This window comes from Felis catus, chromosome E1, assembly GCF_018350175.1.
Source record: "Felis catus isolate Fca126 chromosome E1, F.catus_Fca126_mat1.0, whole genome shotgun sequence".
In the NCBI taxonomy this organism is placed as follows: domain Eukaryota; kingdom Metazoa; phylum Chordata; class Mammalia; order Carnivora; family Felidae; genus Felis; species Felis catus.
In genome coordinates this window covers 12,099,957-12,125,759 of record NC_058381.1, presented here as the reverse complement: position 1 = coordinate 12,125,759, position 25,803 = coordinate 12,099,957, and the positions used below count along the sequence as shown (strand labels likewise).

The window sequence follows — 25,803 nt, the reverse complement described above, 5'->3', positions numbered from 1 at the left end:
GATCCTTTTGATAGTGTCCATAGTTCTCTTAGGTTCTGTCCACTTTTCTTCAATTTTTCTCTGTTCCTTAGCCTCACTGATGTCGACTGTTCTATCTTCAAGTTCACGGATTCTTTCTTCTGCCTGCTCAAGTTGGCCTTGGAGGCACTCTCGTGAATTCTTCATTGCAGTTGTAGTTTTCAGCTCTGGAACTCTGGTTTTTTTAGGTTTTCTGTTTCTTTATAGTTCCATTTTGCTCATACATTTTTTTTGGCTTTCTTCACATCTTCCTTTAGTTGAGCATCTTGAGAACTGTTTTAAAGACTTTGTTTAGTATATCTGCCATTAAAAGTCTTTCCCAGGGACCAATTCTGTTGTTTTCCTTTGGATGGGACATTCTTTCCTATTTATGTGTATGCTTTGTGATTTTTGGTTGAACACTGGACATTTAAATCTAATCATGTGATAAGTGAAAATCAGATACTTCCCTCTTCCCCAAGGTTTGCTGCTTTTTGTCTTCTATTTCTATCATTGTAAACTCTTTGCCAAGGATCAGACTGAGGTATAAACTTCTACTTTTCTCAGGTCTTTCTGAGCCTTTCCTTGGGCATGCACAGTTTCTAATTTCCCCTGTATATGCAGTTGTTTCTAAACATCCTATTTTATCATCTGGCTCCTGAAAGGGGAAACACACACACAAACTGAAGCGGGGGCAGGGGCATCAGACCATTAAGTCCTCTGGCAGCCAGGCTCTTTGCACCTGTGATCTGAAGCAGCAATGAGTGATCAGAGCACAGATCCTCCAAGGTTGTAGTTTAGGGTCCTTTTTACTCACCATAGCTCCCCTATGGTGTGTGCAGGCTGCTCCAGGAACACCTGCACACCTATGTGGCTAGGGTTGGGGGATGGTAGTGCTTCTGTGCTACGAGCTGAAATTGATCAAAACTGACCACAATGTCCAGTCCAAGTCTTCTAGAATTTGCAAGTCTTTAACAGACTCCAGAGTTCCAAAATGGTTCTATCAACACAGGTTTGATTTTAGCCATGATATTTTCTGTGACTGATCCCAAGAAAATTCTAGGTATCAAACCAACAAAACCACATAGTCAACAGTTTAAAAAAATACATCTTTATTGTGATTCAATGTTCTTGCACGATAGATACCTAGTCATATAAACTTAGTCTCCATGTTAAATATAAATTAAGCAAAGAACTATAAACAAATCAGCAAAACTGCTGGAAAATCCCTCCAAGCCATGAATCCTTATTAAAGGTGCACACTGGCATGAGAAAATGTTCTTAAATCACCATATTCTGAAAATTGTTACCTGCTGCCAAATGTAAATGTTTAAAGAAGCAATCAATAAAGGGCAAAGTGATATGGGAGAGAACTGTGGTGGGTTCCTCAACTCCACATCCAGTGAGTCAGGCAAGACAAATGGCTCCATCCGACATTTCAGCAAAGTATCATCTTTGTGTAAAAACAAAAGATCAGGGCCTGTCTTCAAGCTATAGGGAAATGCCAAAGCAACCACCCAAGAGCATGGCCAGAAGCCTCGGAAGTTACATGATTCCAGAACATGAACCCCAAAGGGCCCAAAGATGAGGAAAACATCCATTCCACCCCAAAAGCCATTCCTAGAGCTCAAAACCAGATCACTAACAATGACTGAGGATCGGCACAGACCCTGAAAAGTCACAACTGTAGCAAAACATACACGAAGACATATAAAACCTGGAAAAGTCTTGGGTTTCAGAACAGAAAGGTTCAAACGTTAACCTTAAGAGAGGTTTTTTACTGTGGCCAAAATACCCAAGTTGGGACTGGCCTCACGTGTTTTCCCTATAAATTCTGAGATCGAAATCCTTGAGAGACAGGAGATGCACATTGTCTTTGGTCATCTCTCACAGAGGTGCACACACACAGGGGACCTAGTGTCCCAAGTGTCTCTGTGCCCCCTTCAGAGCTGGAGCAATCCACCTGGCTTGTGGCATGGTACTGAAAACTACACCAGGCCCAAATCCCACAGAGAGGGCAAAGTTCAGCCCCAACAGTTTCCATTCCTTACCAGGAAACAGGAGTGGTCTGTGACTGCCCTCCGAGACCCGTCTCTGAGCTCAGCGGCGAAGATGGCAATCGCCGCTTTTCAGGTGAACGTGGGCTCAGATTCCCATGGCAGGGTCAATTACGAGGCTCTGAGGCCGTGGGGCTGCGGACGGTGGACATGAGGTGCGATTTGTAGGTTTTGCTCAGACCCGTCATCCAGAACTTGAGCAGCTTGACATTGTCCTCCTCGGATGCTCCAAGGATACTGAGGAGCTTCTGCGTGTCCTCTTTGGGCCGACTGTCCACCTTGGTGAATTTAAAGAGGACCTTCACTTTGCTGAAGAAAATCAAACACAGAGCGCTCAGACACCACAGCATAATCGCACCAGGGCTCTGGGCTGAGGCCCGACAGCTTCAGGACCAGCCAGAGCCCTGCAGGCGCCTGCACACCCCAGGACCTCTCGCCTGCCCCGCACTTCCGCCCTGGGTCACACGGCTGGGGCCTCAGGATGGGAGAAAACGCACATTTTCTTTAAATTCATTAAAGGAGTTCAGTGCTCCCAAGCTTCATTATATTATTAAATCAGGACAAGGTCTAATTGAATTTGACAGAAAATTACTAAGGAAAAATTACTAACGGAATAACTAGTTAGCTTCAACGGAAAGGGAACGTCTGTTATCTGGCTTTCAGATTTCCATGTCACAGAGGACCCGCGTGGGGACGAGGAGCGCTGACCCTGCTCGAGGCCACCCAGCTAACAGACTAAATGGCGAAGATGCTATCTGAACCCGCGCTGTTAACTCCTATTCTACCCCATTTCTCACAGAGGCCACGGCTTCTTCTTCTGGAAACAGCTTCTGGCTCTCGCCAGCAGAATATAACTGCCGCTGGCTGCCAGCCCGCCCCCGGGGAAAGCCAACTCTGGGGGCCGACAGGGCGTGTGCTCACTTCATCCACTCCTCCTTGAGGCAGACGAGGCACTGGTCCACCACACCCACAGACAGATTCTGGTTGCTCAAAGCAGCTTCCATCTTGTTCAGGATGGTGGGGCCAACTGGGAACAAGGGCGGGGCCGTCAGCGCGATGGGGAGCGAGAGGCAGCCTCACCCTCCTTCCCGCTCCCCCTGCGAAAGGAAGCCCTGCTCAGCAGCGCCCACCTCGGTCCGCGGCTACGGGACTTCCACTGGTCACCACGAACTCATACTTGCTGAGGGACTGGTCATCCTCGCACCCGACCGGGTGGAGGCTGGAGCGAGGGGCTGTGTGGGCCTCCACGACCACAGCAAATTCTGCAGCGACACAAAACGCACCGCTCGGGTAGCCTGCCTCCCGCCGCCACTCCGAGTCATCTCGGATCACAGAGCGGAAACACCTCCCCGGACTAACGCTTGGGCATCTAAAGCCTTTTCTGGTGTACTTGTGAATACAGGTTAAGGATTAACTCTTGCCTCGGCGAACGCATTATGTTACAGTCACTACTGACGACATACCTCAGTTCAGCTAACGCCAAACAGCCCTTGTGGCAGGGTCCCGCTGTTAGCCCCATTTTATGACAGGGGAACAAAGCGGTTTGGCTCAAGGTCACACAGTTAGTAGTGGTGAAGAAATTCAAGCCCATCTCTGACACCAGGAACCCGTGTTCCAAAAACAGGTGCCGTCTGAGGGACTCAGGACCCAGCCCGGGTGCTGACTGCAGCGGCAGCTCAGGACTGCTGGGCGCCAGAAGCTCCGCCCGTCAACCTCCTGGCCACCTTGCATCGGTGTGCTCGGGTGCTCAGAGAAGCCCCTGGCTTGCCTGGGGAGGCTGGGATTTACACCCACGCCGACTGCTAAAGTCCCCAAACCAAAAGACGAGGACGCTGACTAGATTGTTGGCTCTGCCCGGAGGAGGGAACCTGCCAGCACTGAGGGAGGAGCCGGGCTGAGCAAGCCCCACTGTACTCAAGAACATCCAGGATGGATTTAAGGCACGTAAAAGAGTCGTCGTCTCCGGAATCCTGTTGGCATCACCACCTCAGCACAATGGCATGACGAGAGCCTGGCAGCCATCTGTGTTGTGCCCACCCCCCAGGACTGTATCCTGCCCTCCACCGAGAACACATCCAGACAAGCCACCCTCACTCTGAGGCCGCCTTGTCCAACCCTCACCCGCTTCACGGACAGAAAATCGACGCCCAGAGCCGCCGGGAAAGCTGCTCCTCCTGCTTCGAGCCAGCAGCATCCTCACGTCCACGGCGGAGACCCACTTCTGCTCGTGTGCCCTAAGGCGCAGGGACTCGGGTCAGACGGGAAAGGTACGCACCTGAGGACAGCACGTGGGAGGGGATCTGCACGTGGGGGCTGAGCCCCAGGAAGTTGCACCGGTAGGCCTCCTCATACTGGTCGCTGTAAGGGATGATGCGGACGCAGCCCACCGGCAGCATAGTCTAGAGAGGACCCAGTGACTCAGGCTGACACCAGCTGGAATGTCCCCCGCCACTGCCTGTCTCCATCACCCACACCCCAAGTGCCCTCTGCAGCTCAGTGCAAAGCGTCTCTCCTCCCAGAAGGCGTTCCTGGTCACCCAGCCCCACTGGGGTGTCTCCCACACGGCCCCGACTCCTATTCCAGCAATCAGTCATACAGGACTTATGCTACCTCTTGCTTCGCGGTATTCATCTATCGATCTTCGGTTTCTGTCTCTTCCCTCATCCCACAAAAAGATTTTAAGCTTTCTGATAGATTGTGTCACATTCATCTTGTGCCCTCAAAGGCCTAGCAAGATGTGAGGCATGCACCAGGTTTCTGATGACTTAAATATCATCAGAGTCAGACCTACGCCTTGGCGCCCTCTGCGCCACTGGGGCGCAGACAGCATGGTAGACCTGCATCCCATCTGACTCATTGGGAATGTTCTGTGCCCAGGAACGTGTGGTGACCCAGACCTGCTTCTCTGGTAGCTGTGAACCATGCCCGTGACTTCTTGGAGGGATTTGGGGATGGGGTATAAGGTAGTCAGTTATCAATCTATCAGGGTAGCACAGACTCCTTCCGCTGGAAAGAACGACCATTGATGGCTGCCATTTTACACAGTGGAGAAAACAACACATATCTTAGATTCAGGCACAAACCTTTACACTGAGCCGCTAATGCCTCTTAACATTCACACCCAAAGTCAGGATTTAAAAAAAAAACCCACTAGACAAACCCGGTCCTGCTACAAAATACTTAAGAGAAAAAATCCTCTTACCCGAAGAACTTCAAAAGCTGACTGGACAAGGTCTGCGTCTCTGCTTTTCCAGATCACTTGATTCCCCATGAGAACATGCCAGGCCAACATGCGAAAAGACGGGGCACCCAGGACCTGAAAGATATAGTTCAGGGTTTTCTCTGTGAATTTTCTTCCATGCACCTCAAGTTATTTGTGTGCTCTCTGGACAGGGAAGGGAGATGGGTCAAGAGAGAAGAGCTGGTAACTAGCCTGCAGCCGGGAAGATGCAGCAGGAAGCCTCTGGATTTGCACCTGAAAGCCTAACCGCAAAGCCCTTGCACACTTTGAGATCTTTTCTCCAATTTTATTTTTAAGCGCTTGAGGCAGAGAATTGCAATATTCACTCTCTCTCTATATATACACTATTTTGCTGAACCATTTGAAAGTAAGGGACAGGCAGCATGACACTTGAGCACCCAGAAAGGACAGGGCTCTCCGACACAACCCAGTACACACCACACCCAGAAGCCCCACATGCATGTGCCACCAACGCAGTATCTGGATCCCCAAACCTCTAACAATATCCTCTATAGTTGCTACTCTTTCGATCCAGGGTTCACTTAAGGATCATGACTGTTTTATTTATTCTGCTATCTTTATCCTACTTTGGCCAGAACAGTCCCTCTCTCCACCCGACTTTTTATAACTTCCCTGATACCGGCATTTTAGGAGAATTCAGTCTGTTATCCTATGGCTTATGAGCATGGCTTTAAAAAATAAAAAGGGAGGCTAGAAATACTAGAGATTTTAGAAGACTCTTATAGCTTCAAAAAATACTCCCACTTCCCATGGAATTTAAGATTCCTTCCAACTTTAAACTACGTGAGCAATCGGCAAGGATGATTTTAGCCAAATACATGGTTTTGGTGGGTGACTGTTCCTCATCCAGCCCCACGGAGCATCTGCCATTAAATCAGTCCTTACTCCATTTTCCAAAACAGAAATATCTTTTGATAAAACTCACGCCCACTGTAAAAATAGCCACAGAAAAGTATAAAAAGGGACTGTCCTTACAATCTTGTGACCTCTTCCTCCTGTATGACCAAATATAACCATGGTCAATAGTGTTGCGTGAGACTCCGTCTCTGCTACCGCATATAAACACACCTACCACCCTGCACAATACACTGCTTGCTCTCTTCTTTGTGTTTAATGACATCCCATCATTTGGATGCAATTCCTTTGGTTGGACACCTGGGTTCTTTCCAATTTCTTGTAAGAAGGGCCATCATTTCTACTTTACAAAGTGTCTAGGCTGCAGGCAAATCAATAGTGACGTTCACTTCCTTTAAAAGGTTCCAGAATGACACGATGAGAGAACCGTGAGAAGCCAACCACGCAGGTCTTTCTTTAAAACAGACACGCACATCATCACTAAAAGGGGAGCACACATCCTGTGGCTAAGAAACCCCAGACGGCCACTGCCGTCTTCAGCCAGCCATCAAGGATTTTTTTGGTTACTCCTAACCGACACTCCTGCCAGCTCTCGAACACGACGGGCCAGAAGGACAAAGCGTGCTAGATGAGGGGGCTGGGCTCTTCTCTAGAGCTTCTGAGTCGGGGTGTGCTTTTCTGCCGCCTACCTGCCTCATGTGCCGAAGGGACTTAAAGACAGACAGCTTTCGGGGCTGCCAGTTTCCACAGTCTGAGAGCAAGGAAGACTCTGCTGGGCATTTGGTCAGCTCCCGCCCTTCTGCACCGTCTGGCACGACAGGGGCTTTCTCCTCCTCTTCAGCCTCAGAGTTGTCCCAGCTTTCTGATTCCTCTTCTAAGTCTGCAAGGCGGACAACACAGACATTTATGAACATGCTGCCCCTGGATCCCTTCATTCCCTGGATGCAAGAGGGTCGTGTCCGCTTTAGCACAAGGCATCTCCCGATTTCTGGTTTGGGCCAGCTTTCATACATCTTGTTCTCGGAGCCCCGGGGTGAGCAGGGAGGGTTGGTCTGCTTACTTATTTAGTTAGCTCAAAGCCTCACGTTGCATTAGGAAGCAGGCACCTGCAAGACTAGGAGATGCTCACGGTCATGGAAAAATGCAATGCTGAGCAAGCTGACAGCTCATTCACTGAACACTTCCCCAGGCAGGTGTTATGCTGGGGGTGGCCACACGCCATTCCTCTTCATCCTTCCAAGTGTCCTGAGGTCAGTGCTATTCTCATTTTACAGATAAAGAAATACTTGTTATTTCCATTAATCTGTGTGACAACGGTCACAAATGAGGACATCTTCATTCCGTGTTCCGAGTGAGACCTGCAGGGAAGAGGCCTGATCTGTGCACACAGAACACGACAGGAGCAGAGCCAGGATCTGGCCCCAGGTCTGTCCAAATCCAAGTGTGTGCTCGGAGCTAAACTACAGTCCAAGACATGACAGAGAGCCCCGCGTGCCTGCATGTCTATCCTTCCTACAGGCTCGGATGGACTTGCTTGGCTCTCTGTGTAAATACTCTCACCAACAGACTACCTTGCCATCTTCACTAGCCTCGAAATTTCTAATTTCTAATCAGAGTAGCAAATGGTCCTGGGCCCGACTTGATCCACGAGGACACGAAGGCGGACAGAACGGCCTTGTTTTTCAGAGCTTGCCCTGCTCCTGCTGATACTCTACCCCCTTCTCCCACTCAGGAAAGAAGCATGTTGGAATCCAAGTGCGTGCAAAGTCACCTGGACTAGGAAGAACCAGCTCCGATTCATTAAGGTCCATTACACGCAACCTGAAGCGCGTCAAGTGTTACTGGTAACACATCACACACGACATACATCACAAGTCTGGTTTACCCCACCCCGAAGCTGAGGCCGTGGACCTGGATCACCAAGAATCAAATCACCTCCGAGGGAAAAGCACGGCCGGGATTGAGACCAGAGGTTCCTGTGCTGGTGCACAGCGCACCAGAATCACCTGGGGAGTTACTTAAAACCCCCAGGACCCTGAGCCCCAGATCTGGTCACGAACTTGGGTTGGACTGCGCAGACATTGGAAAGGCTTGGGAACCATCCTTGACAGAAATCTTGGGTCCAGCTGAAGCATAACATTTTGTCACTAAAGAACAAAGAATGAGAGACTGTCTAGAGAGACCAAGCACCTGGATATTGTAAATCAGGGACAAGAAAACCTTTAATCGATCCGTCCTCTCCACCCTCGAACAACCCCAACGAGCAGATTTTCCCAACCTGCCCAGAGCAGTAGATTCTTTCATAGGACTGTCAAAAAGGAGACCGGAAATCACGATAAAAACACCCAAGAAGAAAGGGCAAGCCCTTGCAGATGCTCCCCCCGGTTTCCCATCCTTGGGTCCCCTTCATGAGGACGGAGGAGGGCCTGGAGGCTGTGACGTGGCCCCCGCCAGCCACCACAGGCAAGGCCTCCAGCATGGGCTCTCCCGGCTCACCCGCAAGCTTCTCCATCTGGACCAAGGTGTCCTCTGTGGGGGCGCCCTCCAGGAGCTTCTCAGTCAGCCGGCTGCCGCACGCTTTCAGGAGCCTGGAGAACGAAGCACCATCTGTGAAGGGTTCTTGCCAGAAGAAAACCGGAACCTGAAGCCAGGCAAGCCTTTGGATCTGGCTACTAGTTTACAGAGAATATGGGATAAAAGATCCCATTGCAGTTACACTGAGCCAAATCCAAAACAAGAATTCTGCAGGACAAGTGACCCGGGTCCTCCAACAAAAGGCACGGGAGAGTCGGTGGCGGAGGCACAGAGAACAATGTGCAAGTGGAGGGGTGACCCGACCCCACTTCAACGGTCAGTTCTGAGGCGAAACAGGAAAAACTGAACATGGATTGGGCTGGATGATACGATGGAATTTGTCAGTTTTGCTGGATAATGGCTCTATGTTTGAAATGATACAACTAAAACATGCTTTAAGAAAAAACTCCGGGGGCGCCTGGGTGGCTCAGTCAGTTAAGCATCCGACTTCGGCTCAGGTCATGATCTCGCGGTCCGTGAGTTTGAGCCCCGCGTCAGGCTCTGTGCTGACAGCTCAGAGCCTGGAGCCTGTTTCAGATTCTGTGTCTCCCTCTCTCTCTGCCCCTCCCCCATTCATGCTGTCTCTCCCTGTCTCAAAAATAAATGTTAAAAGAAAAAAAAATAAAAACAAAAAAAAAAAACAAAAAGAAAACACTCCAGAAAAAAGTGAGGAGACAGAAAAAGCAGTAAAATGTTGTAATTACTACAGCTGGATGATGAGGGTGTGCAGTTCATTAGACTAGTTCTATTTTGGGTCTGTCTGAAAACCTCCCTAAATGACTGTACATTGGGTGGGGGAGACCGATACTTTCTCTTGACGTCACAGGTCCTCAGGGGCCACCCTCAAAGATCTTCGTTCTAGGTGCCTCATCTGTACCTGGGCCTGATTTCGACGACGAGCCCCCACACCCGGGGCCGCTGCTGCACAAGAACGAGAGTTTGGGAGTTTTCGTGAGAACATCTTACAATGGAAGGAACAGAAGCGATCTGAGGCCAGAGGCCAGACTATGGTGGTTTTCAAAGGCAATCCTTTCCTCCTGACTTGGCAGGTGTTAGCGAATGGCACACTCCTCACAAACAACAGGTGCTTGACGTGACCACGCCCACAGCACCACCAGCTTGCCAGATGACTGCAGACCCAACCGATAAACTCCTGAGAACCTGAGCCAGAACCACTCAGCCAAGCCACTCCCGAATTCCTGACCCACAGAGCTGTGTGAGAGAAACGTTTATTGTTGTAGACAAAAAAGGGAGGTGATCACTGCTCTTGGTATGGGAGCATCATTTTAAACATATCACGGGGAGGGGCGTCTGGGTGGTTCAGCCAGTTAAGCATCCAACTCTTGGTTTCGGCTCAGGTCATGATCTCGAGGTTCATGAGTTTGAGCCCCGAGCAGGGCTCTGCACTGATGGTGTGGAGTCTGCTTGACATTCTCTGTCTCTGCCCCTCCCCTGCTCATGCTCTCTGTCTCTCTCTCTCTTAAACATTAATTAAAAAACTAAATAAATAGGGGCACCTGGGCTCAGTCGATCAAGCATCCGACTTCAGCTCAGGTCATGATCCCACGGTTCGTGGGTTTGAGTCCCATGTTGGGCTCTGTGCTGACAGCTTGGAGCCTGGAGCCTGCATCAGATTCTGTGTCTCCCTCTCTGCCCCTCCCCCGCTCACTCTTTGTCTCTCAAAAATAAACACTGAAAAAAAAATTTTTTTTTAAATAATAAACCAACAGACCACAAGGAAGTGAGTGCCACCTAAGTAAATCTTCCACACACTCAGGGGGAGACACCTGGAGGGAAAGGAGGACTGTAGCCCAGGTCGGTGCCTGCCAACAAGTACACAACAGAGAGGCACTGAGGGGAACTCATCCAACAACCTTTCTCCCCAGATTCACGCATAACCCAACCACTATACCGTGACTGTACCCATTCTAACTGGTGCTAAAAGACCTGAAAATCTCCTTACCAAGCAAAGGAGGTGTGCAGGCACGCCCACAAGTTGTCATCGCTTGTCAAGGAGGTCAGCGAACGAGCGGCATTACCATTCCTTTGGTGCAGGAATGGCGTAAAGGCCGTGTTCATCCTCTGGGCACGCTGTGGGCATCCGAACTGCTCTGCTTCAAATACCTGAAATGCAAAGGGAAGGGTTAATCTTTTTTTTTTTTTTTTTTAATGTTTACTTTTGAGAGAGAGGTAGAATGTGAGTGGGGGAGAGGCAAAGACAGAGGGAGACACAAAATCTGAAGCAGGCTCCAGGCCCCGAGCTGTCAGCACAGAGCCCGACACAGGGCTCGAACTCACAGACTGTGAGATCATGACCTGAGCCAAAGTCGGACGCTGATCCGAATGAGCCACCCACACGCCCTGGGAAGAGGTAGCCTTTTAACCAAACCAAACCAGCCAAGAAACCCAGAGCCAGCTCATTCACAGCCAACATCCTGGATCCTGCTCCTGAAAACTCAGTCCCCCTCTGAAGGGCACAGAAAGTGCCGCCAGCCTCACAATTCCAAACAGAATGGTTTTGCTTCGCATCTTGATTAGAAGCCACCCGAGGAAGAGGAATGGGGTAAGTGCCCTCCTGTCCCTCTCCCACAACCCGCTCATTAGGCACTTGACAGTACTCGGGTGGCACGTGTGGGGGTGGTCATCAGTGTTGCTCTGCAAGTATTTCCAGTCCCAGGCCCACGGAGGCTTCCACGGAGGGACCCGGTGTGTGTGTGGGGGGGGACACGTGCCCAATTCTGGCAATGACGGAGAGAGACAAGGCCCTCCAGCACCGTCTACCCCTCCAGCAGAGAAACGAGCAACATTCCCCTTTGGCAGTGGCTCCGCCTGCTGGGCTGACTGCAGTAAGCAGATCCCCCCACTTCCCTGCCATGGACACAGAACATGAACAAAAACCAAACTGTGGCTTTGAGCCACCGAGGTCCGGGGGCTGTCTGTTACCACAGCATGACCCAGCCTATCCTGAGAGACGTGATGCCACAGCTAGAGGCCTACGCTGGTGGTGGGTCTACAACACGATTAATGGACAGGCTTCGGAAATGAAGGTCAGAGGAAGCACAGGCACCAGGGAGACACCAGGGCATTCGACCCCAGTAAAGAAGCCAGAGCTGGAGGAGAACTGGGACAACAGCGGACTCCAGAGAGCCCAGTAAAGCAAGCAGGACTGACGGTGAGGCTCACCACCAGCCCTGAGTCTGAAGGCAGAAGATTCAGACAGAGCAACAGCCACCAAGACCTAGAAGTCATAAATCCACCCGTGCTCTGACCCCCCCTGTCGGCATGAAGTTCCTCCCCCATTGCCACCCACTCTTTCTGTGGGGTCACCTTGAGTGCTTTGCCCTGAAGTTCATCAATGATCCCTCGGATCTTTCCAAGCAGGAAGGGCCAGGAGTTGATGAGGTAAATCCGGTCCATCATGATGGCGATGATGCTGTACCAGCGCTGGAAGCCCCGGGCCAGGCTGTCTTTGATGAAGAAAGTGTGGCTAAACACGAAACCATGCTGCTCATCTCCAAAGAAGATGGGGCCTTCACGGCCAGGGCAGACCTGTGAAAATCAGCAGTCATTCCAGGACACAGTCCTGTGCTGGCTTTTGTGACACAAAGTCAAATCCTCCTCCTCAGACTTCTCTCTCTGGCCTAATTAACTAGCATCTGTCATAGGAAGAGTGGGAAAGGTGGGGGCCAAGACAGGAAAACTGCTTTCATCTGCTCCTGGGATCAAACTGTCTAAAGATCACATTCGTTATCATGGATTGCAAGGGCAAGTAGGTTCATGACTTTTTTCTACCTTGAGCCATAAATAACTCCTATTCAAATGTTGTAAATACTCCAGACTCAAATTTGCCATTGTCACTCATCTGGAATATACTGGAGAAGGTCAAAATAGTCACCGTAGGGTCCACTCAATGAAATCTGCATACTTCATTTACAGGAGAAAAGTTAGGTCTCCCTCATGACATACTCACTCTTACTTTATACACAATTCTATCTGGCACAATCATCTGCTTCTAGCAGAGTAGCCAACAGGAAATCGAAAAGAGGGAACGAGCTGAAGGTAGGCACACAGCAACCGTAAGTGAAAACAGAGAGGCGCTCGGTGTGTCTGCTCAAGTCAGTATGGAAAAGGGAAATTTTACAACTGGGATTATGAATTCGTGACAGATACAAACATAGACTAAGAACTTGCAATCAAAAGACTTGAACTAACACTTGAAATCAAAACAGCAGCGGGGTATAGTTAAGGAACAAACTGATTTACCCTTCAGCAGGTTCTAAGAGCACACGGTGACCACTAAGGCTTGTAATGATGACAGAGACAATAAAAAAGTGATATCTGATATGGTAAATGAAATATCCTAGAAATACTTAATATCTTAGAAATATATTCACCAAGAACAGACAGATAACAGAAGTCTGTTGCTTGAAATTATAAGCTAGCAACCATTTAGAAAACTGGAGTCCAACCCAACCTATTCTGGCGTTCTAGAGACCTGGGCTGCTCCGTGCTCCTACTCACTGATCCACGTCCTCTTCAGGGCAGGACTCTGTCTTCCTCACTGTAACCAGTACTGAACTTGTTCGGGGCACCTTGGATGTGTGTGATATCCCCAGAGTGCCCCCTGGGGTCGTGGTGCTCACCTCACAGCTCAAGCTCCGCACACAGGCCTGGCGAACAATGCTGAAGAGCTGGGGGTGGTTGGGGTGCTGGTGACTGACATATTTAATCGAGGTCTCTTTATCATGGCTGATATACCCAGGATGGCCTGCAGCAAGTGACCGGCAGCCCTGCCCCCCAGAAGGAAAAGAGAACCAATTAGGAAGCAGGGAACAAACTTTCTTGTGCACATGGGAACAAAAGACTCCATCGATTTTCATATAAAAATAACTGGCTTCTAGAGTACTTATCTGAAGATCTCAAATGTTTCCTGAACAGGAAAACCAGGACAGAGAGATCACAAAGATCATCAAGAGTGTGAATAAGAGGTCTAATCCGAGCACTTACGTAGCAGGTATTATGAAGAGCTCTGCATACATTACCTCATATAATCCAAAGCGCAACCCTATGAGATAATTATGAGATAATAACCCTATGAGAATCGCCATTTTACAGAAGGCAAAGCTGAGGCTCGGGGCTGCAAAGTGGCTCACATACTGTGTGCCAGCCTCTGTCCTTGGTCCTGACATAGCCACTTAGTGAGGGCCTCAGGAGGTTGCCAGACTTCCAAGCTGCTGCAGCAGCCTGAGAACACAAGCTCAGATCGTGTGCTGTGGAGCAGATCGACTGGTGGCCCCAGCTGCTGCCCCTCCGGAGCCACCACCACCTTGGTGCCGAGATCACGCATCCCGGAGGCTCTCCCCACCCTGAGACTGCACAAGAGGGTATGGAGGCAAGCCCCTCCCGTGAGATGCAGGACACGGCAATTCCAGCTCAAGGACTCTGTCTGCCCAGCCCTCCTCTCTCCTTCCTTCTCCTTCACAGCTGTCAGACTTGTTCACAGCAGCGAGGCTCTCCCCACCTTCTGCTTCCTCACGGGTGTTTCCAGCAATAAACACAGCAATCCTGGGCATGCTACCGGCTTCGCAGTGGAACCAAGCTCATGCAGTTGGATTCCTGTTCACACTGCAGTGACAGGTCTAACACTGCCTCTGATTTCAGGTCCCGACCTAGAGCTGTCACTCAAAGCAGCAGCCTGTTGAGGGAACTTAAACCTCATTCCCCAGAGCTCACAAAATGACACCAGAAGTAACAGCCAGGACCCCACGAGAAAACTTCCCGAGAATACTGGACTGAAGGAAGCGGAGCCTACGATGGGCTGGCATGCAGACATGAGCAGCAGAGGGGAGGGCTGAAAAAGCGAACGCTGGGGTGAAGGGAAAGAACTAAAAGGACATGAGAAGAAGCAAGCATATTCCACAGGGCCCACAAAGAACGGTCCGTGCTCACACCTTCCCGTGAGGTCACGTCCACTGCTCTTAGTCCCACAGGGTGTCCTGCCCACTCTCCAGGAGGTCAAATACACAGCACGAGTCCCTGTTGAGAAATAAACGTCTCCAACACCCTGAGAGACACTTGCCTCGCACATGTCTGACTTTTTGGGCCCCGGGCTGCTGGACTCCGCGCTGGCCCCTTCCGCCGGGCTGTGAGCGCGGATCCGACTACTCATCTGAATGCCACCTTCCTCCTCCTCGGCCTGTTCGCCCTGCCCAGGGCTGTCCCCATTCCCAGCCCCCTGAGGAAGTGGGGCGTGCAGAACTTCGGTGCAAAAGAGAGTGCGGGGGCCGTGGAGCTCACAGAAGTGACAGAGAGCGACGATGGCGTTCATGGTGTCCTGGAGACAGAAGGGGGCCTGTGTGTATGGGGGGTGGGGAAGAGAGGAGACAACATCAGCGCCCAGCCTGTGTTCACGCTACAGAACCTGCCAACTCCTCTGGAGCACAGGCACTGGGGAGACACCACCGACAGGCTTCCTGGCCAGCAGAGGCGGGTCACCCACCCAGCACTGTGTCAGGTGTACGGGAAAAACCACGTCTTCGGTCCGTGCTGACCAGGAGTCACAACAGAGGAAGGAGGATGTAATTCAAGGATCACACAGAAAACCCTTCGGTTACAGCTGTGACAGGGCTACAGGGTAGACAGCACGGAAGAGAACACGTGTGCGAGTGACAATGGGGCAAACGTGACACAAATAAGTAACAGTGGGGTTTGGAGGAGCCACTTTTTCAATGTATTCAATCAATAGCAGTTGTGCTGGGTGATAGGCCACCGCCCTCACGGAGCTTACCCCTAGGAGGGAAGGGACACACGACAGACTGCTTGCTCTCCTACGGTGCCAGCCTTGGGAAGGAAAGTACGGCAAGGCCAGGGCAGAGAAGTGCTGGAGAGGTGGGATGCGGTTTTGGACACAAGGGCTCGCTGAGTGAGAGCTGAAGGGAGCCGTGGAGGCGGAGGGGGCAGGACTAGGGGTCTGTCTACAGAGATGGGTGATGAAGGCAGAAGATGAGGAGGAGGCAGATTTTAGGAAGCCTTCTAGGCCTTAGTAAAGACCGGAATTATCTACAGATTGGAGAGCCTTTGATAGGTTCTGATGAAAAATATGGTAAAGGAGCATAGTGGCCAGTGGCCAGGATCTAAACCCTCTTCTCTTTGGGGACCCCCTCCCCCATCACAGAGCCGAAGAAGGCGAGACATCCTCTGTCCTCATCCCCCCGCATGGACATGACCAAGGCTTGGCCAGTCAGAGGCACCTGCCCAGGAAGCTGAACCCAGGGAGACAAAGTGGCAGACCCAGGGCGAACATGCATGGGGGGCGGTGAGCAAGTCCTGGGTGACAGGGTCCTCAAAACCCCACGTGGTGTGTCCGTCACTACGTCCTCCCAGCAGCCTCCCTTCTCCAGCCAGCTTGCTTACTCTGCCACCCAGCTGGCATCTCGCAGACAATCTCTCAGCTGCCACGACTACTACTGCCCCTGCCCTGCCCCTGTCCCTGTCCCTGAGGGAGGGGCTGGAGCTCGAATGTTACAGTGGGAATGGCAGAGGCCAACACAAAACAGAAACCGGAGAGAAGATCAGCTGGGCTGATGTGAGTCAGGCATGGGGATCAGACGGGGATTACGTGCCTGGCACGTAGGGAGAGCTGGGGCACCTCCCGGAGGGAAGTGGGCAGTGGGAGAGGAGACAGGGTTAGAGAGACAGCAGGACATGTAGCTGGAAAACCCGGAGAGCTGCGTGGAGATTCCAGACCGCGCTATCAGGGAGCCCCGAGCCACTCCACAGACCTCTACCCGACTCCCCATCCTCACCAGTTCGTTCTGCCCGGCACGTTCCTGCTGAGAGGCCTCCCGAACCAGCACCCCAGAACACTCGCTCACTCCCACCGCCTCACTCTCCCCTCCTCTGCACTGCGCTTCCCCTGTACAAACGTTCCCTAAGTGGCGACAGGAGTCAGCCTGAGGTTGTATCTACAACAGTTCCTGACACGCACAGTAGGCGCCACATTAAAATACCGGACAGGGGATTTGGGAGCTGCCCGTAACAAGGGGGCAGTTGCTGCCACAGGAAGTGGAGAACTCATTGAGGATCTCTATGGGCAGGAGAGGTTCAAGAGCACAACCATGGGAACAGCAGTCTGAGAGCCTAGGGGCACGAGACCCAAGTAAGCCAAATTTAAATAGGGGTTCCACCAGGCTCATTCTGGTGAGATTAAGGAAAATGATGGTTTAAGAATCCATTGTGAAAGGGGTGGTGAGGTGACCACTGATGGAGTAAGAACCTCAGAAAATTAGTACTAAGACCCAAAGGCAGAGGCATTAACCCTGGAAAAAGAGGCCACATCTTCCTTGAGAGACATAAAAGGGAAGAGAAATAAGGTTCCTTCCAGCAAAACATTCGCATGAAAGCAGCACTTGGCTAAGCTTCACCCGACGCGTAGAGCATCCACACGAACCTTTACACTCGGCAAAGTCACACGTCCACCGTCCCGCCTACACAACAGCGTGCAAGGCCATTTCCAGATGAGTCAGGCAGGGCGGCCATACTTCAGCTCTAAGACCTGACGTTTTCTAGTGAAGAAAAAAAAAAAAAAAAACTAGAGTGAATTCTAAGAGCAACTGACTTAGTGATACACAAAAAGCAAGCAGTTACCGCCGACTTAAAATCAGAACATCACAGAAGAAGACGTGGGGCTGCCCACGGCTCTGAATGGCTTCGCGGGCCTCTTGCCTTTTGAGCAGCAGCGGACAGCAAGCTGGCTTTGCAGCCAAAATGTGAGCTGAACTTTTACACCTCTACAGGAATATTTCGTAAAGGATTTCTTTAGATACAAATATGTCTTTTTAAAAATACAAAATATTTAAAAATATAAGGTCATCATCCTTCCTACCCTTGGTTACAAGGGGACTGCCTTGGCAGCACCCACACCATGCCAATTCAACCCTTCAGACCTTAGACCTACAAGTTTCTCTCTTCCTCAAATGGAAAGGAAAGATCAGAGATGATGTTGCTAAGCTACTTCCCAGCACCCATGGTCAGCCTGGGTGATTCTCACTAATAGCTTTTTGGTTTTTGCTTTGGTTTTTATTTTTTTACTTTTTAATGTTTATTTATTTTTAAGAAAGAGATAGAGTCAAGCGGGGGTGGGGGGGGCAGAGAGAGAGGGAGACACAGAAACTGAAACAGGCTCCAGGCTCTGAGCTGTCAGCACAGAGCCCGACGCGGGGCTCGAACTCACGAACTGTGAGATCAAGACCTGAGCTGAAGTCAGGCAGTTGACGGACAGAGCCACCCAGGCACCCCCTTGTTTTGTTTTTTTAAAGAAAAGCAGTCCTGTCGGACAAGAGGACAAGGCTTCTGACTCTTCCGATCAGGAGTACCATGGTGCCAGGCAGCCAGTGGAAGACAGGGAGGTACCACCTGGCTCTGAAGTCACACAGAAAAAGCCTGTCTCCAGCTCTTACCTGCCAGGTGATGTCCAATATCTTATTTATCCGCATCTGGCACCACCCTAAAGCTGAGAAACAGAGGAACCCCCACCTCTCAGGTTAACCACTGCACGGCGGCATCAGAATTCTGAGTAGCAGGAGATCAGTTCTCTATTCATTCTCCAATTCCAATCTCATCAGATGTTTACTTTAGAAAACAAACTGGCTTGAGTACGCCTAACAGTTCTTCGCTTCCAGCGAGCCTTCCGGAATCCAAGGAGGCAGAAATCTGCACACGCGCTCACACCCCACCCTGGCCAAATCTCTTCGACTTTATATTCCAAGAAAGAATCCAAACAACTGGAGGAGGCAGGGCCCTTCCCACGGCCCCCCTCTCCCAGTGGCTGAGGCTGGCCCTGGGCCTATTTCATCCCCGCTTTCTGTGGTCTTCTCCTAGGACCACAGAGGATCACAGAGGGCTTTGCAAAGAAATCCAGTATCATAGTAGCTCTTAGCCAGTAATGACCATCAGAATCCCCTGCGGCTTTTCCACCTAGTCTCCCACAGGGGAGTCTCACTAGGTCAGCAGCTGGATCTCGGCAGGTGCAAAGTGAAAAGTCCCACGGGGATTACTTCCAGCTCCAGCGCAGTCACACCGTGGTGGCTTTCCTATTCCCACTGCCTTCACCTGGTTTTTGGTTTACGAAGTGTCCTGATGTGTGACACCAGTAGAGCACACACAGTCACCTGCCGCTATTTCCCAATCTCTTCCTAACAATGTTGGTAACCCGATGCCTCCAGCACTTTCTCTGCTGTGACACGGAGCCCCTAGGGCCACTCTGGCGGGACACCACGGGCTGGAGAACCAGTACCTCCTTTCAGCGAACCCTTGCCCTCTGCCTCCAAAAGCTGGGACCTCAACCCACAATGAGCCAATTCTTGGGGAAACGTTTTTCCCAGGTGATAAGGGCGCATCTAACAATACCCACCAAACTGGAGGGAAATGTGCTCTTCCACCATCCTTCTAGGCCTATGGGCTCATCAGAGTGCCCGCCTCAGAACACCAGCCTGAGGAAAAAAGAATTTTGACACACCCTCTTCCCTAAACCAGAAGGAAGGCAAAACCCGGGTGGGAGGGATGCCAAGAGTGCAGTCTCCCGGCAGCATCTCTAACGTTGGAGAATAAACCGACGACGCTGATGGGGTCTGCACCCATGTCACGTTCCCCATCCCTTTACGGTTCGTGGATTTGCCCCGCACCCCACCCCGCCCCGCCTCCATCCACATCTCAGGTTCTCTGCAACCCCTTCCACTCTGGCCCCCGGCCACTCCGATCACTAACACCGCACAGCAACTCAGAGCCCGGCTGGGTCCCCGCAGCTAACCCGAAGGCGGTCAGGCTTCTCCAAGGCCCACAGGCGCGGACCCATTCCCCTTCCCCGCCCCCAGGGACTCCCTCCCGCCGCCACCACCCTCCTCCCGGAAGCCAGGCTCCCTTCAAGTTCCACGAAGCAGCCCCGACAGCCCCTCTTCGAACTGCCTGGACAAGCCAGGGGACCGCTCCGGGGCTCGCTCCCGCAAGGGCAGTCGGGGCCCGGGTCGCCCCGGGGGCCGCGGCGGGGCTGAATTCCAGGGGGCGGAGAGAGCTCCGAGCCCAGCTCCGGCGCCCGGGCCGCGGCGCACCTGACGGCTTCTTCCTCACAGGACCCGCCCTGCGCCCCTGCTCGAGCTCGTCGGCCCGCCGGGTCACCCGCCCGTCCCCGCGCCTCCCGGCCGGCAGGGGAAGCCTGGGTTCGGACCCCGGCCGCCTCACTCACCAGCGGCCGCTGCAGCCGCGGCGCCCAGCCCGAGGCGCGTGACTCGGCCGGGCCGGACCATCCGCCCACCCCCGCAGGGGGGGCCGTGCGGGCCGGCCGAGGACGCCTCTGCACCCCGACGCGAGCGGGGCCTTACCCAGCCCGCACCCTCGGGAAGACCGCGCGAGCCCGGCCACGCGAGCTCTGACCTGAACCCGAAGCGGCTGCCCGACACCCCCGTCTTTCGCCGCCAGGCTTCCGCGCCTCCCCCCACCGAGAAGTACGGAATGGTTTCAGCCGCGCCGGCCCGGCGAATGGAGGAAACTACGGGGGGAGGGAGGGGAGGATGCTTAAAATTAAAAAACATTTTCAAAAGAGATTTGAGGAAAAATATAGCCAGCTTAGCATAGTACTCCCGGTCCACACCGAAGAGAAAATGAAAGAGAATGTCTGACGTTAGAGCGGGGTAATGTCTTATAGTGTCACCTGCGGCTTTTATGAAATTGCCGACGGACCCCGTCTTCGGTGGGACGTGCGGGCAGGTGGCCGGGAGGTGGCCGTCACATGACCGTGGGCAAGCGCGCGACGCTGTGTTGTGGCCGGTTCGGTAACTGGAGGTGGGGTGCGGCTTGAGTGCGCATGTGCGTGACCCACTCACCTACCCGAACTATAATTCATCCAGGCTTTTTAAAAATATGAGTCAATTATTAAGCAATATATATCTTTAAGACCCGGGTGCCTGTTATTGAGTCTGTCTACTCAAAGATTAATTTTAAGGCCATCAGTGCAAGGTGTCACGTCGGTCCTTAAAGTGAAGAGCTAGAGGGATGTGAATCACACCCTGAACCGCAGGAAATTCGGTTTGACCTACGAGATGGTGCCGCCACCTTGTGTCCGGGCTGGTCCAAAGACCGCCGACCTCTCTGGGCGCCTCATGGCGGAATCCTGGTCCCTGTGACTGCCGCCGGGGGTGTCCAGAGGGCGGTTGTCTCAAGTGTTGGGGAAAAAGCATGAACCATTTTGAAGTAGAAGTAGGTGGTTGTGTTATTTCAAATAGCCGGGTCATTTCTTTCTCTCTTTGAATTTCCATGTTAGAAGGCAGAGACAAATTTACAATTTGTGTTCTGTCTTCTTTTAGTGGTGTGATAAAAGATGAAGGACTATGGGAGTTATGAGGTTAGGCATTGCCTTTATATGTTTACTTGTCCTACCGCTCCAGTTCCTCTTGATACTGAACAGCACAAACTGAATATATTGGCTAGTAAGTCACAAGATAATTTTTGAGGGAAATAACAGAAAACCCACAAGGATATACTGATTTGGAATTCTGTGTTTTTATTTTTGCCATTAACAATTCAGATACTTGAGGAGTGCCTGGGTGGCTCAGTTGGTTAAGCTTGGAGCCTGCTTTGATTTCTGTCCCCCTTTCTCTGTTCCTCCCCCACTCACTCTCTCTCTCTCAAAAATAATAAACATAAAATTTTTTTTAATTAAATTCAGGGGTGCCTGGGTGGCTCGGTTGAGCGGCCGACTTTGGCACAGGTCATGATCTCACAGTTTATGAGTTGGAGCCCCGCATCAGGCTCTGTGGTGACAGCTCGGAGCCTGGAGCCTGCTTGGGATTCTGTGTCTCCTTCTCTCTCTGCCCATCCCCTGCTTGTGCTGTCTCTGTCTCTCAACAATAAATAAATAAATGTAAAAAAATGTTTTTTAAATTTCAGATACTTGAATTTTATTGAGTTTGCAGAATTCTTTGAAAGCCTTAGTGGAAAGATGCAAGAAATGTTTGCAGCCACCTCATGTGACTGTGCCTTTCCAATTTCTAAAAGAAAACATCGTTGCCAACATTTGTCAAAGTGAACAGGATTTACCCTGAAAAATTACCATAGCAGCAATGCTAAATACAAATCTGATTAACTGACTTCCGCACTATAAGGAAGTAATTTACAATCCTTTCCAAAAATTTCAGTTACCATGACTATTTTTATTTTACAAGATTAATATATATATTACATATTATATATTATATATATATATATATATATATATATATATATATTACATCATATATATAAGCTGCTTGCATATTCTTGTTTCAAGAAAGCCAGGAAAATGCTTCTTTTTTTTTTCCTTTTTTTTGGTAATCTTTGGGGGTTTTTTCCCATTTTTTCTCTTAGTGGTAGCTATTCTTGAAACTGACATTGGTTACACAGGTTTTAAGCCAAGAAACAACAAATATCTGTTCCTGTATTGTAACTGATTTGAAGAATTAACTTCCTCGATTTGTTAGTGGAGGACACCACCTAGCTCAGATTATCCTTATTTTCATAATGATAGGCTAATGACTGTGCCAAGTGGAGGACAGTTTATTCAACCACTGCCATTTTCAATGCAATTCAGTGTGCATTCGACTATAGCTGGACTCCATTTGTGTCATTAAGTATCCTTTCCAGAACCACCGCCTACATCTTCTGGAGGTGCTTTCTCAAACCTATAAATCTGTTTAAAAGTAACAACTACATGCCAATTCCTTGCCTCAATGAATTGTGCCAAAGATTAATTAAACTATGCTGCCACACAGTACAAACTTTCAAGGACATTCAGTTGAAAGAGACATCTTGGAAGCCAGAAAATGTAGTCCACATTATCAGTGAGAAAGCAAAGCAGGCAATAATGCCCAACAATGTTCAACGAAATGAAATACCATGCTAAACTCAAAGCTTCTATCCCATAATAAGAATTTTATGGGGGTGCCTGAGTGGTTCAGTCAGTTAAGGGTCCAACTTTTGATTTTTGGCTCAGGTCATGATTCTGGGGTCATGGGACTGGGCACCACGTCAGGCTCCGCGCTCAGCGTGGAGCTTAAGATTCTCTCTCTCCCTCTGCCCCTCTTCCTGGGTCCTGGCATTTACAGTCCAGAACGTGTTTTCCCACCAGTGAAATGGGCTCAATCAGAACTAAAGATTTCTTGATGCTTTTCTGACTTCCTGCTACTAATCAAAAGGCTTGACTGACTAGGTATTGACCAGCTCATCATCCAGACTGATGGAGTGCTTTAGGGACACAAGTTGCCAAGACCATTGAACCACTGAACCAAGACCACTGAACAAATTCTCACTGTGAAATTCCTCATGGAGGTTTTTAGGTATGCCCTTACCAACATACGGTCTTATATGGCTACACAATACAGTTGGGCTTTATGAGTCAAACCACCATATCCCTGAATCAGTTTTCAGTTTCAGGAAGAAGTGTGTTTCATTTGTAAGCCATTATATCTAATATTTTTAATCACATCTCATTATTTTAAGGGTATTACAATAGATTCTCTGTTATAAAAATAATCTAAGCTTTCCTTTCGTCCAACATCTAAAATAACTTTCTGTGTTCTCAGAGGTGTTTAAGTTTGGGGGGCTGTCAAAACAGTGAGTTCTGAAGGTGGAACTCATGCAAAGCCTCTAAGTCAGTTTGAAGTTTTAGGTTATTAGACGATTAACTCTGCGTATAAGGTGTCCAGCTAGTTGCAAGAACTATTAATAGTGTAATATTTTCTCTTAAAAAAAAAAAAAGCCGCTCATGTTAATTTAGCATTTTTTTTTTAACCATAGCACTTTCAGAAAACTTTTAAGAAACCCTTCCCCTCAGAATTCAACTGATTAGCTTTTTGTGTTTTAACCTAATACTAGCTGCTGGTTAAATATTAAATGCCAAGTGGCTTCTTTATGTCTGATAAACTTTACCAGGTCATTATGGACCCAGGCTTGTTAAATGCCTTTTACAATTAACAGAAATTCTCTTGTCTCAACTTCTGATTTTAGGAAAGGATGCAGATAGGCGTTTGTCTCTGTTTACCATCGTTGATTCAACTGCCTTAAAAGGATACCATTGATTTTTCTTATTCATAAATACCTGATTTGCCGTCATTTATTTTCTCTGGGCCTTTTGCAACTTCTCAGACTTGCGTGCAAATAATGTTTTCTTCTACAAATTGGTTACCATTTCAAGTCGCAAACCCAGAAACTCAGAACTTACAAACCCAAACTCTATCTCTGTAAAGCAAGTAGGGGGAGAGAATCAGAATACCATTCTGACCATTGGCATAAACAGAGGAGGGAACTTGAACAAGGTAGGTCCACCAATGGACACCAAGGATTCAGCACACCTAAAAACCCAAGAATTAACTTTCCCCTCTGCCAAACTGTTAGAAAAGTGCAAGTATTTGTCCCTGATTAGACTGCAAGGCATTACTGTTACTAAGGCATCCGTTACAGTACTATCACCTAGCTTTGTTTAGAGTTTCAATTTACTAAACAAAGGAGGTGCCGTCCATTCAAGGCAGAACACCCTCCTCCCCCACTTTATTGCTCATCGCTACCATTATTGGGCTCAGAAAACATCTACCATACAAAAACGTGCAACCAGAGGTTTCTTTGAATAATACCTTCTACTACAAGATCCCAAATCTGAGGTCACTCAGATCAAGCACACACATTTAAGAAAGCCTGTATGAAAAGCTAAGTGTTGTCCCTTTGGGTGGTTTACTTGGCACCTATTGGAGAAAGGGGGAAAATGTCTCACCAAGGTAGTAACTGCAGGAAATAGAAACATAGAAACAAATACATGAAGCAGGTACTGAAATCTGAGGGCAATCGTTCTCATTAATCCAGAGTATTTATTAACATCTGATATCACCATGAAAAGACGAAACTTGAAAATTCCTCAAAAAACTGGTAGGTCCATCAGTGAACACCAGCCCAAGGCTATATCCCTGGTCCTCAGAACTGCCTCAATTCCCTAGGTACAAACTCACCATCTTTTGGCACCATCAAAAGGCAACAGGTATCCATAAGTAAACGTGTTCAGAAAGTAATTTGCTGCTGAGAAGAACTCAGCTTAACTATCCATGCAAACAGATTCTGATACCTGTTCAACCAAGACACTGGGCATAGCCAGGCTCCAGATTTTTCAGAGGCAGCATGTGTGAAATCTTACATTCTCTTAGTAACAAATGAGGCCACTCATCTCCTTGACCCAAGATTTTCAAAGGTAACTCCTGTCAAGAGAGAGAAACCACTCACCCGTTTCTTTAACAGAAATAATTTAATCAATGCATTAGCTAGGTATTGGAGAAAGGGGGAAAATGTCTCACCATGGTAGTAACTGCAGGAAAGATCCCACCCTCAGGGCTGGGGGAACAAAGGGAAGATATTAGCATTAACAGAATTTAGAAGGTGGGAGGTGCCCAGTGGAACTAACCGGGCTATGGGGGCAGGTGAGGGAGGCCCGCCTTCCAATTCTTGAATCTCTCCAGGGGTGTGATGAGGTTAATTCTAGGAGCATGGGAATCACAGCCTGGTCCTCGCTGTTGCGCTGAACCATCCTTGCGAGGGCGAAGAGCTGTTGCTGGGGTTTTACTATTCAACAGGAAGCAGACAGTAGGAAGCCTGTCCTTTTTTCCTCTCTAGCCTTCCAGTCTGCCTCTAGCTGGCAAAAAAAGAAATGCGGTATGCAGAGTTCTAGCCCTAGAATCAGAAAGAATAAGGCAGGCGTTAAGTGGAAACAACACTGACAGAGGAGGGGCCAGGATGTGGTTTGCATATAGTAGGACCAGGCCCTAAATACCATAGTTTCGGTCTCAAAATAATGTGGTGTTTTAATGAATTCGTTGTGAAGCCGAGAGAATTATTCTTTAAACAGTCATGACTCACAGCTACTAAGATTCTCAAACACATCTTAGGTGATTTTCATGTACATCCAGGTAAATCAGAAGTTGTCCAACTTGTTTTTTAAAAAAAGTCTGGAATTTGCTATGCTGATAAAAGGAAAATTTCTGTGAAATAACT

At 49.6% G+C, this 25,803-nt stretch overlaps 1 protein-coding gene across 10 annotated transcripts in view; it reads right to left on the bottom strand.

The window, feature by feature from the left end:
- FLCN (folliculin) overlaps positions 1 to 20,079 on the bottom strand; it is a 41,450-nt gene extending 21,371 nt beyond the window's left edge. For 2 of the 10 annotated variants that reach the window (XR_006589305.1, XR_006589306.1), the window contains exons 1-13: positions 18,204 to 19,405; positions 17,195 to 17,309; positions 14,825 to 15,097; positions 13,389 to 13,535; positions 12,073 to 12,294; positions 10,709 to 10,869; positions 8,668 to 8,759; positions 6,861 to 7,051; positions 5,257 to 5,370; positions 4,330 to 4,453; positions 3,185 to 3,316; positions 2,976 to 3,081; positions 2,049 to 2,363 (exon numbers count right to left, since the gene is read on the bottom strand). Coding sequence is in view for 8 of the 10 variants with exons in the window: in XM_019817281.3 (XP_019672840.1) it covers positions 2,162 to 2,363; positions 2,976 to 3,081; positions 3,185 to 3,316; positions 4,330 to 4,453; positions 5,257 to 5,370; positions 6,861 to 7,051; positions 8,668 to 8,759; positions 10,709 to 10,869; positions 12,073 to 12,294; positions 13,389 to 13,535; positions 14,825 to 15,073 (1,740 nt within the window). In the remaining 2 variants the exon portion in view is untranslated. Of the gene's footprint in view, positions 1 to 1,092; positions 2,364 to 2,975; positions 3,082 to 3,184; positions 3,317 to 4,329; positions 4,454 to 5,256; positions 5,371 to 6,860; positions 7,052 to 8,667; positions 8,760 to 10,708; positions 10,870 to 12,072; positions 12,295 to 13,388; positions 13,536 to 14,824; positions 15,098 to 17,194; positions 17,310 to 18,203; positions 19,411 to 19,850 lie in introns of those variants that run through there. The other 8 variants (XM_019817281.3, XM_045044154.1, XM_006939917.4 and 5 more) reach the window with 8 other exon arrangements.
- Positions 20,080 to 25,803: the final 5,724 nt, after the last annotated feature.